The sequence below is a fragment of the Podarcis bocagei genome (genome assembly GCF_964188305.1).
Source record: "Podarcis bocagei genome assembly, chromosome: 14".
In the NCBI taxonomy this organism is placed as follows: Eukaryota; Metazoa; Chordata; class Lepidosauria; order Squamata; family Lacertidae; genus Podarcis; species Podarcis bocagei.
In genome coordinates, this window is record NC_138139.1 from 6,543,575 (window position 1) to 6,555,653 (window position 12,079).

At 41.8% G+C, this 12,079-nt stretch overlaps 1 protein-coding gene across 15 annotated transcripts in view; it reads right to left on the bottom strand.

Moving 5' to 3' along the window:
• Positions 1–12,079, bottom strand: part of TCF12 (transcription factor 12) — a 152,745-nt gene that overhangs the window by 93,310 nt on the left and 47,356 nt on the right. For all 15 annotated transcript variants that reach the window (XM_081170576.1, XM_081170578.1, XM_081170583.1 and 12 more), the window contains exons 4-6: positions 10,002–10,075; positions 5,812–5,880; positions 1,017–1,119 (exon numbers count right to left, since the gene is read on the bottom strand). In XM_081170576.1, the coding sequence (XP_081026702.1) occupies positions 1,017–1,119; positions 5,812–5,880; positions 10,002–10,075 (246 nt within the window). The remainder of the gene's footprint in view (positions 1–1,016; positions 1,120–5,811; positions 5,881–10,001; positions 10,076–12,079) is intronic.

Genomic DNA, 12,079 nt, shown 5'->3' on the forward strand with positions numbered 1-12,079 from the left:
TATAACCAAGAATTTCACCTAACTTCAAGATCTTCTGGTTTAGACACTGTCTTCTACCTTTGGGGAGGTCAGCAGGGATGATGTTTGTGAGGCTTTAAACAACTCCCACTCTTACCATGAATGGGGGAGGGGGATTTCCAAACAGGATGCTAGCTTTGGAGAAAATGTTGCTACTGTTAAGATTTCACGCCATGGAACAGGCATTTGATGGTCAGCTCTGCTTATGAACGTACTTTGTGCAACCCAGCCATTTGTTTCTCTGTTTGTGGAAGACTAAAGCAGAAAACAAAGGTAAAATGGAAAGATCTACAGAAGACCACCAGGATTTGGATTTATGTAATCTACTTAGATTACTGTGGCAGTGTCTTAAAAGGACAATATCATCAAGAACACAAATAGGTCACATGCACCAGACAACATCAGTTTAGCAGACGAAGTAACATTATGAAGAATTCCTAGGCTACAGGAAAAAGCTAAGCCAACTTGCCTCAACATATATTCTACAAATCAGTGCAATTGCTACATTTAGGTCACACAAAAAAGAAAGCAATTAAAGCAGCATTTTAAGACAAAGAAAACAACCTATCCAACAGCTAAGCATTCTCTTAGCCATCTTCACAACACACAGGATGAAGTGGACCCTAGCTCACGAAAGCTCTTGTTCATCTTCGTTGTGCCTTTTTTGGCTGGAATTGCTGTTACTAAATCACCAAGATGTAACTATACTTTGAAAAACAGAAAAAGCAGTTCCAAGTTTTGATAAAGCATAATAGAAAGCATTCAAATACTTTTCAAAGCAACAGAACAAAGATACATATTAGATTTACTGTTGGTGGTTTGGCCTCTTTCACAAAGCAGTATAAAATCCCTAGACTAAGAAGTTGCCCTGTAAAGCAAATGTGAAGTGCAAATACCTTATGTTTACAGGAACTACTATCCATCTACTAAATGGAAAGAAAAATATCTCAAAGCCAGAGGGGCTTTGATGGGCTACTCACAAATAATTACCTACTTACCCATCAGATTTGAGTTCATGAAAGGTGTCGGGGATAATCCTTCATCGGGGCCTAATCGACTATCATTCAAGTGATCACCATAATGAGGGCTGTCTGTAAAACCCTATGGGAAAAGAACAGAGTATTTAACAGATTATTGGGCAGCACTACTAATTGAGTTCAAAGATACTCTTCTAATTAAATGCAGAGATACAGTCGGTCATTCTTCAGTGGGTTGGTCTTCAAATCTGCGAATCACAACAAACACACAAATGCTGAGCCTCTTAGCACTTCGTAAACTCCCTTTTCCCTTTAATTGTACAAGAAAAACAACACTATAAATGAACTTCAAAAGAAGAGGCTCCAAAGGGTTTGATACCACACTTTAAAATAATAATAATAATAATAATAATAATAATAATAATAATAATTTGACTGCAAGGCTCACAAAGTGTCCTAAACGCAAATTTTGAGATTCAGGTCTAGCCACATCTACAAGCAGAAAAGTTCCTAGAAATTAATTAGCAGTGGCAGAAATTATGGCATCATGACAGATTTAAAGAAGGAATTTCACTATTTTGAATGCCACATAGCCACATGAAGTTACCTGTTGATTTGGAATCTTATAATATATATAGCACATGGTACTATCAAGACTGTATCATCCAGAGAAACTCTGGGATTGGGCCCAGGGACCATGTGCTCTCCCCACCTCCCAGGGATTTCTAGCCTGTCCTCACCACAGAAGAAGTCACCAAACACATTTATTTCAGCACATTACTTCCACAATCATGGAATTATAAAGCATGCAGCAGTCACCAAGACCTTCAGGGGTGGTTCAACACCACCTGTAGTGAGGCAGGATGGGAATAGTGCCAATGGCCTGCTCCTGCTATCTTTGCAAATTCAAACTCAGGGAGAAAATATAATATGAACAGAATCCAAGCCTCATCCCCAAATGCAGTTAACCCCAAGTCCATGTAACAGCAATGCTCACATTCATATTTCGCTAGCCATGTTTATTCCTCCCCACCCACTGTCTCCTCCCCGCCATCTGACCCATACATACTGCTTCAATCTGCAGAACTGGCACTGTTACAGGTACTTGTTCCACGGTTGTTAAGAAAACAAAATATTTTCGTGTGGCAGCACATATGCTTTGGAACTCCCTGCCTATCTGCATCAGGTAGGTGCAATATCTGATAGTCGGTGTACTATTTTTGGTGCCTACATAGAACATTTTTGTTTAGACAAGCCTATTGAGACATTAATAATAATAATAATAATATATCCCGCCCTCCCCAGCCAAAGCTGGGCTGAGCTTTGTTACAGATGTTTTAATCTTTTTTACTGTTAATTTAATTATTGTATATGTTTATAGCTTTAAAAAGTTTTTTATTAGTAATTTTAATATCTTTTATAAACTGTTTAGGTTTTACTCCAATCAAGTGGTGTAAAAAAATTGTTAAATAACTTCAGGGATGGTGACAGGAGGCATCTACAAATTGCTGCTATTCTGTTTCATTGTACAAGAGTGGGGAGGTACCTTTTTCTAAGATCAGAATTTGAAGGCATAGTATTTGGAATGGGAGAAAACATAATTTTTGTATTTACTGATGTTTTGGTTAGAATGTCACATAACCAGGTTCTTTAAATCTCTTGGCATTGAAGCATTAAGCAACTTCTAAGACAGGCTCAAGCAAGAGAGTAAATTGCTCTGGCCTGCAGCAATAAGAAACCACCCAGAATCCCTAAGGGCTCTGAAATCATCAATCACTGAACATTCATCATTTTCCAGGCTGTGGGCTTGAATTCAAGACGACATTAATGGGGCTGAAATAGGCCTCCCTATCTTTGCAGGCGTGCTGTCAGTTCAACCAAAGGGCTAGTAACTAAGGGCTAAATATCTGTCAGATTCCTACAACTGCTTATAGATGCATGTCACAACTTTCTGCTATACTGCCTGAGCATTTATCTTCTGGGAGCCCCAGAAGATTACTCACTTTACCTACTTCAGAATCAGCGATACACATGTGATAGACATTCAGAAAAAATCTTAGTGACATTTACAACTTGCTTATGACTACAAGGGTGTCCTCCGGTATCCATGACCTGGCCCCATCTGTCAGACAGCCAGCAAGTAGCAGCAGCTGCCCAGGAAATGAGAGGCTCCTAGCCAAGGTCACTGACTGCAGTTTATTTTATATTCAAGTACAGAAGAATATTATAAGACACTAGCTGAACAAAATAACTTGCAGAGTACACCATATATCAAGCAAAATCTTCTAATGATTTGATCTTTTATCTAATTAGTGCAGCAAGACTCAAAGTAACAAGTCACAACTCTCAAGTTTTTAAGAACCAAAAATAAAACACCAACAGTGGGGAGAAGTGAATCACCATCTATAGCTAACTGAAGCCACTAAATACTGCTGAAGCTTTGCTAAAGAATACAGTTGTGTTCTAGAGTCATCCTAGTTAGCAATGGCATGTTAATACAGGAGAAACAATGCACAATATAAAAACTAGCATTATCGGCTTTGCTAGAGAGGGAGAAAAGCATGCAAATAAAGACAGGAGCCTAGCTATTATAAACAGCCCGGAGGAAATGAATTTTAAAAACAATCAACAAAAGCTGGTTGACAGTCTTTGAAATAAAACATTAAAATGAGCGTCTAAATTTAAAATGAGGCGCTCATAGTTGTCTATATTCCCCTTCCCACTCACCATTACTGACGAACTTCAGATATTACTAAAATAAAGTAATAAGCTTGTAAATGTAGTATGAACAGTGTGCTTGGCTCTCCACAAAACATAACATCCATATGGCTCTCTACTCAGAGGGTTCCACAACTCAGCTAACACAGGGTGGGAAAGACTGGGAAACTAACATTCATCGTGGGGGATGAGTGCAGAAGAAAACCAGTCAGTCACAGGAGCCCCTTCCGTAGCACCCGCTCAGTGACAGGGAGTTACTGAGAAAGCCATTAAGATAAGGGAGATTGGGAAGGAAATTGTTTCTAAGAAACAGTTGGCAGGCTTCTCAAGTAACTATTGATAAAAACACAAGCCACCCGAACTGTACCCACAAAACTGTGCTTCAGAATGCCTTTTCCATTAGGTGACATCCCTACCACCTCCACTGAGCACAACCTGCAGCCAGTAAAGCCTTGAAGTTAGAAACTAGTGAACTGTAAAGTAAAGAATGAGGTCTTAACCACAGATCAGTTGGTGAAAAAGGACTTTTGCATGCAACTGATACCAGACATTTTGTACATCATAGTTCCAGGAGTATATTCCAGCTACAGTGGTACCTCGGGTTATATATGCTTCAGGTTACATACGCTTCAGGTTACAGACTCCGCTAACCCAGAAATAGTGCTTCAGGTTAAGAACTTTGCTTCAGGTTGAGAACAGAAATCATGCTCCGGTGGCACGGTGGCAGCGGGAGGCCCCATTAGCTAAAGTGGTGCTTCAGGTTAAGAACAGTTTCAGGTTAAGCACAGACCTCTGGAACAAATTAAGTACTTAACCCGAGGTATCACTGTATACGACTAGCTGACCAGGTATAGCCTTGCTTCACTTGGTTACATCCTGGTAACCTCTTGTGTGGAATACTGCAGTATTTTGTACAAGGAACAGACTGGATATGGTCCAAAAATTTCAGCTGGTCTCAAATATGGCCGAAAGGTAACCAAACGGGGTTGGGTTCTACAAATTTATAATCCCTATAATGGCTCCCAGACTATTTCCAAGCACAAATCAGTGTTGATATTGACCTTTAACTTTTTGGTGCCAACAAGACCCTTTTTATTTTCCAGACTTTGAGAGACCCAGCAAGATTTTAGATCATGTTCTTAGCTTTACTGTTTTATCCTCCATGCTTAACAACTCAAGAGTTGTTTTAATTCATTATACCAATTATTGCATTACATGTCTTATTGTTGTTCCTAAAAGTGATATTTTGCAAACTTCACTGAGAAAACTTTGTTATATGTGGAATATAAATGAAGAAGCATGTATCATTTATTCAGTGTTCCTAAAAGTTTCTGTACTTGGGCCTTTGTCTTGGAATGTAAGAATTTGCTGATGTTCAGACTATTTGTCCATCTAGCCTAGAATTTATGTTGTGAACCAACCTGAAGGTTTCGGGCATAGTGCAGTGTACACATTTAATTGATTAATAATTGTCTCCTCTGAAAGGCTTCAGCTGCCCCGAGTCTCAGACAAGTAAAAGCCTTTCCCATCACTTGCTATCTGAACCTTTTGACTAGAGAGGCCAGAACTAGAATCTGGAAACTGCTGTATGCAAAGCAGGTGCTCTGTGGCCTCTCCTCTAAACTCATACCGTCCCTTCTGAAACAATCTGCCCCTTTTAAACTTACACTGTGTCTACCAGCCCCACCCAGCTGTGCATACAAAATCCTGCACACACAGTGATGTATGCAACCTGCTGCTGACAAGGATCTGTGGACTGGTACATTAACATAACACTGGTATTTGAAGAAGACTAAAGCAGGGCATACCAGAGTTCTTCCTATGAAGAGAGGAGGATGGAGATGAAGTGTCTATAGCCAGAAGTGCACTGTGTCCCTTGCCTGTGCTCTGCAGCTTCCCTGCTTAGCATAGTAGTTTAGATGGCTGCAATAATACATTTCTGCTGCTAAGAGAAGAGTCTGTGGCTGTCTGCTGCACAAGCCTTTCTACTACTAGAACTTTGAACCCACCTTTGAGCAACTCAAACTTTTGAGAACCATCTTTTTTCACTTTAGAACCCCAGATGCACGCAAATAATTACAGAGAAAACAAATCCCACCTCCTCATGTTTCAGCTTCTCAAGAGCTGTTGAGAGATCTGAGCTTTTTCCAAGGAGGCCACCATTTTCCTGTAAGCAAGGACATATTCAGAAAAATTAGGGCAAAATTAAAATAACGTTTGTTCCAAAAAAATTTTTAACACTGTACCTCACTTTAAAACAAAAGTCTGGCATTTAATGATTATGCTTAACAAAAAGCAAAAAAAAAAGGTTGCTTACTGAACTGTTCAAGTGTTTGGTAGTTTGTTTCGCACTCCTATATATGGAGCTGCATTTGCACATGGACAAGAGGTGGAACCTTCCAGAAGTTCTAAAAGGAAGGGTTGGAGCTCCCCTGCTTTCAGCCATGTGCTTTGCGCAAAGCAAGGGACACTCTGTTCACCCTCTCCATAGTACAGGCACCCTTAATAGATATTACCACCTGGACTTGAGACAGAGTCCATATCATAGAGCAAGAAAGTGTGACATATGACTGGAAAAGGGTTCGTTCTAGGAACAGCTAGAGGTAAGCAACCCTGTTTTCTTCATGGTCCCTGTGCAGTCCCTCACATGAGAAATTAGCAGGCTTGTTTTGTCACACAAACCACCACCCTGGCTGAACCAATTCTATCTTGAACATACAAAAAATAGTAATAATCACAAATCTGGAGTATACAAACTAAAACAATCCTTTATGAATTGTTTGAATGAAGTCCCTGAATATTGCACTGTAGAAGCAACATTGGAATAACCCTGGCACAATGGACCTTGAGAGAAACTAGGCACATTTTCCTCTAGAGACTACAAAACTCTAATTGCCCTCAGAAGCAACTGAAAACATGTCTGTAAAGAAATGCAATTGCCTTCCAGGTGTCTCTGCAGTCAACAAAATTGTTTTGATAACAGATATGGAATTAGGAGTGAGCAGTGGGATAGCCAGCCTTACTGATATCACCAAACTGTTCAGGGATATAAAAACAAAAAGTGATTGTGAGGAATTCCAAAAGGATGTGGTCACCTCACCTCAAAAAGGATATTGTACTGCTGGAAAGTATTCAGCAAAAGGCTAATAAAACGATGATGGGGATGGAGCATTCTCTTATGAGGAAAGGTTGATGCTGTGCTTGGGACTTTTTAGTTTACAAAAAAGGCAAGTCAGAGCTGACATGATAGAGGTTTATAAAATCATCCATGAATGGAGAAAGTGGATAGACAAAAGTTTTTCCCCCTCACTCACAACACTAGAACTCATGAACATCCAATGAAGGGGAATGTTGGAAGATTCAGGACAGATAAAAAGGAAATACTTCTTCATGCAACACATAGTTCAGCTATGGAGTTCATTCCCACAGAAAGCAGTGATGACTATTGTAATGGGTTTAGGGGTTGCTCGTGCGTAAGTTGCCACCACTCCTGGCTAGGTTACCTGGTTAACCCTTTCTGACTGAACAGCCTCCAGCATCGTGACTGTCTCAGTCGCTGGCAGAATCCGCCAGTGGGCGTTTCTTAAACTTCTTCCAGCACAAAAGTTCCTTGACGCCAAGTCTCCTCCTACTCTCCCTGCGCGGAAGTCTTCTGCGCAGGGAAGGTGTGGGCAGTGGAGTACCCGTACTCTCTCCGCTGGTCTCCGGCGAGGAGTCTTGGAGCCTCCTCCCCCATTCCCCCATCTCCCCCCCTTCTCTACTGGTGTTACGCTGATTTCCTTCCCCAGCAGACGGGCTCCCTCTCTCCCTACTGGGACCCTCTCCGCCATCCCTTTGGAGCCTTCCCTCCGCTTCCAGCTCCGATGGCAGTTCCCTGACAACTATCAACTTGGATGGCTTTAAAAGGAGATTAGACAATTCATGGAGGAGAAGGCTATCGGTGGCTACTAGTCACAATGGCTGCGCTCTGCCTCCACTGTCAGCCGCAGAATGCAGTATGCTGCTGAGTACCAGTTCCTGGAAACCACAGGAAGGCAGAGTGCTCTTGTGCTTGTGGGTTTCCCACAGGCATCTGGATAGTCACTGTGAGAAAAAAGATGCTGGACTAGAAGGGCCATCAGCCTGAGCCAGCAAGCTGGAGCCAGTGTGGTGTAGTGGTTCAGAGCGGTAGTCTCGTAATCTGGTGAACCGGGTTCGCGTCTCCGCTCCTCCACCTGCAGCTGCTGGGTGACCTTGGGCCAGTCACACTTCTCTGAAGTCTCTAAGCCCCACTCACCTCACAGAGTGTTTGTTGTGGGGGAGGAAGGGAAAGGAGATTGTGAGCCGCTTTGAGACTCCTTAAAGGGAGTGAAAGGCGGGATATCAAATCCAAACTCCTCTTCTTCATGTTCTTATCTCACCCAACTGGGTGAATGGAGAGTAAAATAGTAAACTCAATTCAATTCAAGTGTAAAGTGATGATTATGTATTTATAAAAGTATTTATATACTGCTAAATTACAAAACATATCAAAGTGGTTTATACATTAAAAAGAAAAAAGACATCGGGGCAAAAATCCTCATTTTACATATACAGAGTTCAGGGAGTCTGAACTGCTGGTGATTGACCAGAGATGAGACCTTGGGATCACAGTGGATGGTCAATGAGGTACAGCAGCTGTGAAAATATTGAATTCCATGTTAGGGAATGTTAGGAAATGGACTAAACTGTGGAATTCACTCCCAAAAGATGCAGTGATGGCCATCAATTTCAATGACTTTAAAAGAGGGTTAGATAAATAAATAAAGGCAACATAAACAACAAGGTTAACACAGTGGAGTAACCTCACAGGATCTCAATTCATTTTAGAGGAGACAAGGACTGAACTTAGAACAGGAAGAGACAAGACACCCAGGGACCATCTGCACGTCTATAGCAGTCAGTACCTTCTGTCACATAGCACACCGAAGTCTCTGACATTTTAAACTAATACTCAATGGATGCACAAGTATCTGCCATATGGCAGGGGGAAATCTCTTGTATCTTACCAATGCAAAGCCAGCATCTCAAACTGTGTCTTGCCCAATATGACAAAAGCAAGAAAAAGATGTGCCTATGTCAGATATGACGCCCCTTGCACTTGCAATTTTTGCCTACCCCTGGAATGCAAAGCTCTCTCTAATTCAGCCACTGGTGCAATTTTGTCTCTTGGTCTCACTGAAGTAGAGAGGACACTCTACAGCAGGGGTCAGCAACCTTTTTCAGCTGTGGGCCGGTCCACCATCCCTCAGACCATGTGGTGGGCCGGACTATATTTTGAAAAAGAAAAGAATGAATTCCTATGCCCCACAAATAACCAAGAGATGCATTTTAAATAAAAGCACACATTCTACTCATGTAAAAACACGCTGATTCCCAGACCGTCCGCAGGCCGGACTGAGAAGGCGATTGGGCTGGATCCGGCCCCCGGGCCTTAGGTTGCCCACCCCTGCTCTACAGGAGTGGTGGAGAACCTGTGCCACTCCATATGCTGCTAAGCTAAAACTCCCATCATTCCTGACCACTCGCCATGGTGGCCAGGGTTGTTAGGAATTGGGCTAAAACAACATCTTCATGTCCAGAGGCTCCCCAGCCCTGCCCTCCTGACGTATCCTAACTCAAAGTAAAAAGGTAATCATTTCCCCTCAAGTAAACAACTGTGATCTTTTATTCAATATTTATTAAACTATTTTAAATGTGCATACTATATTACTGATTCTGTAGAGCATTATGTTCACACTGTATTATATTTAAAATAACTGGAATTAACAAAGGCTACTATTGTTAAAAACTTTATAGTTTTATTGTATCTTAAATACATTGCAGGAGATCCATGAACAGGATCTGCCACTTTTTAAAATGTCTGTAACTGTAATGTAGAGACGGGTGGTGACTGCCTGGGTACCTGGATATTTTGCAGAAAGTGGCAAGCTGTTCCATGAACAGATTTTACTCAGGTAACTGCCCAGATCTCCCGCATATCTAGATTGGTTTCCATCACTGATGATAAATAATCATTTTCTTTAAAGAAATTCTTTAAAAATGCAATTAATAATTAATTTGTACAAAGATGTTCATCAATTCACCACTCAAGCAATCCTGCAAGATACAGGTATGGGCAGGAAGATTGCCAACTAATGTTTTCTTGTCTGCTGATAGATTAGTTCTAGGTACCACCTCTGAACCACAGACCGTATGCATATACAATAAATGCTCTTTTGTTAGCCATACTTCTGCCTATAATCAACTGTAGTCAAATTATACTCTTACCCTTGTAGGTTCATATGAAGGACTTGATTGACCACTTGCTCCCCAAGATGCAGCACCTGTTCGTTCTCCCATACCTAACAGCAGAAAGAAAGAGCACAGACTATATAATATAATGCAAAGATTGGGGGAAATTAGATGTATACCATCATTCTATCACATGGAAGACAGAGCAAGCTTGTTTTTCTCTTGCTCTGGAAGGTAGGATTCAAGCTATAAGAAAGGAGATTCCGACTAAACACCAGGAAGAACTTTTTGATGATAAGAGCTGTTCAGTAGTGGAACGGACTCCCTTGCAAGGTGGTAGACTCTCCTTCACTGGAGGATTTTAAGCAGAGGTTGGATGGTCACCTGTCACAGATGTTGCAGGGGGTTAGACTAGATGTCCCTTCCAATTCAAATTATACAAATCTATGATTCTATGCTTGTTAAGATAGAAAAAAAATTTCTTCGCTTTCTATCTTTCAGTATTGATAAGAAGTACACCCAAGAAAACAGGTTGTGATACCAATTCCCATCCTGTTTATTCACAGCGTTTGTAATCAAGAAATAGACATCCACTTTACCCAATTGGAATTCTGGCCGTCATTGTTAATAGGCTTTGTACTGCTTCATTACCACCACCTTACACACATTTATTTATCCAATCTTTTTAAAAAACCATTTATGCTAGTGGTTATAACAACTGTGTAAAGCAATTCATTCATATTTTCATGATATGCTTGTATGACAAGGTACAGGCAGCCCCCCATTTACGCAGGGATTACATTCCGAGGCACCATGTGCATCAGTGAAATCGAGTATAATTGCAACACACTGAAAAAAACGACACTCTGCCACCATTCCACCCTTTTAGTGACAATTTAGTGACATAATTATGTTGCTTCCAGGTTCGGCACAATGCATGTATATACACTCACACACATACTGCACGTGCATAAATGGGGGGCTGCCTGTACCTCATTGCCTAACGTTTTCCCCCACCAGTAAATGCTTCTAAGCTCTTGTCTTCAAGAGATACTAAATCACCTTTTCATACATACTTCCTTCGTACTAGTATCATTGGTGTACCCCTAGTCCCATTTCTCTCTCTCTCTCTCTTTTAAAAGACTGCTCTTTTGTAATGTGGTGTGCATTTGGTACGCAATTAACGTATTTTCCCATGTATAAGACACACCCATGTATAAGATGATCCGTATTTCTTTCAACCCAAAATTGAGAAATCAACATTCTGGATTTAGCTGCTCAGTTTATTTTCTTAATTGGTTTAATTTGGCTCTGCTTGGATTGCCGCCTGTTGTTGCAGACTTTACAACCTTGCAGCTGGGGACATCCCTACCTGCTCAACCTCACATTCCCTTTCCTTTGCTAGCATCCTAGCCTTCAATCAACCTGAGCAGTAAGAGATGGCTCGAAGCACCACACTGAGGAAGGGAACTTAAACAGCTGCATGGTGGCAGTCACATCCACATTATTTCCAGGCTCCCCAGGAAGGAGTGTGCAGGGTCAGTGATTGGTGAATCTTGCATGTGCTGTATGGAAAGTGACTGTCGTTTTTGGGGTGGCTGGGTGAGTGAGTGAATTAGGGGCATGGGTGCTGGTTTGGGTTTAATCCTTGGACGTTTGCAAGCTGATTTAACTGGGGCTAGCACCCCTTAACCGCAAAACAGTTCTGTGCAGCGTGTGCAGCTTGTTTGTGTGTGCTCCAAGATCTAATTCCAAGATCTACTTCTCCTTGGGCTGGTGAGGCTAAGCTCATACGTGCTTTACCACACCAGGGCAGCCCATCCAGCCCTTCATTCACCGCACCCTCCATCCCACCCCATCGGCTGTTGGTGTGTTTGTGCATCATTGGTCTGCTTGCTCCTGCTTTGTGGTATCTCTTTCCCCTCTGTGGGCTCAGAGGGCTTGCAAGCATTGGAGCATGAGAGCATTGGGATTGGGTGTGTGTTAGTGGGTTTGCCTTGCTTCTTTCGTTGCTCGCTTCGCGTCAGCTTGGTTGCTCTTCCGGGTTTGCTGTAGGGCTCCTGCTTGCTGCCTGAGCTAAATTATCCCCTTTTTTTTGGCCGGCTGGCAAGCAA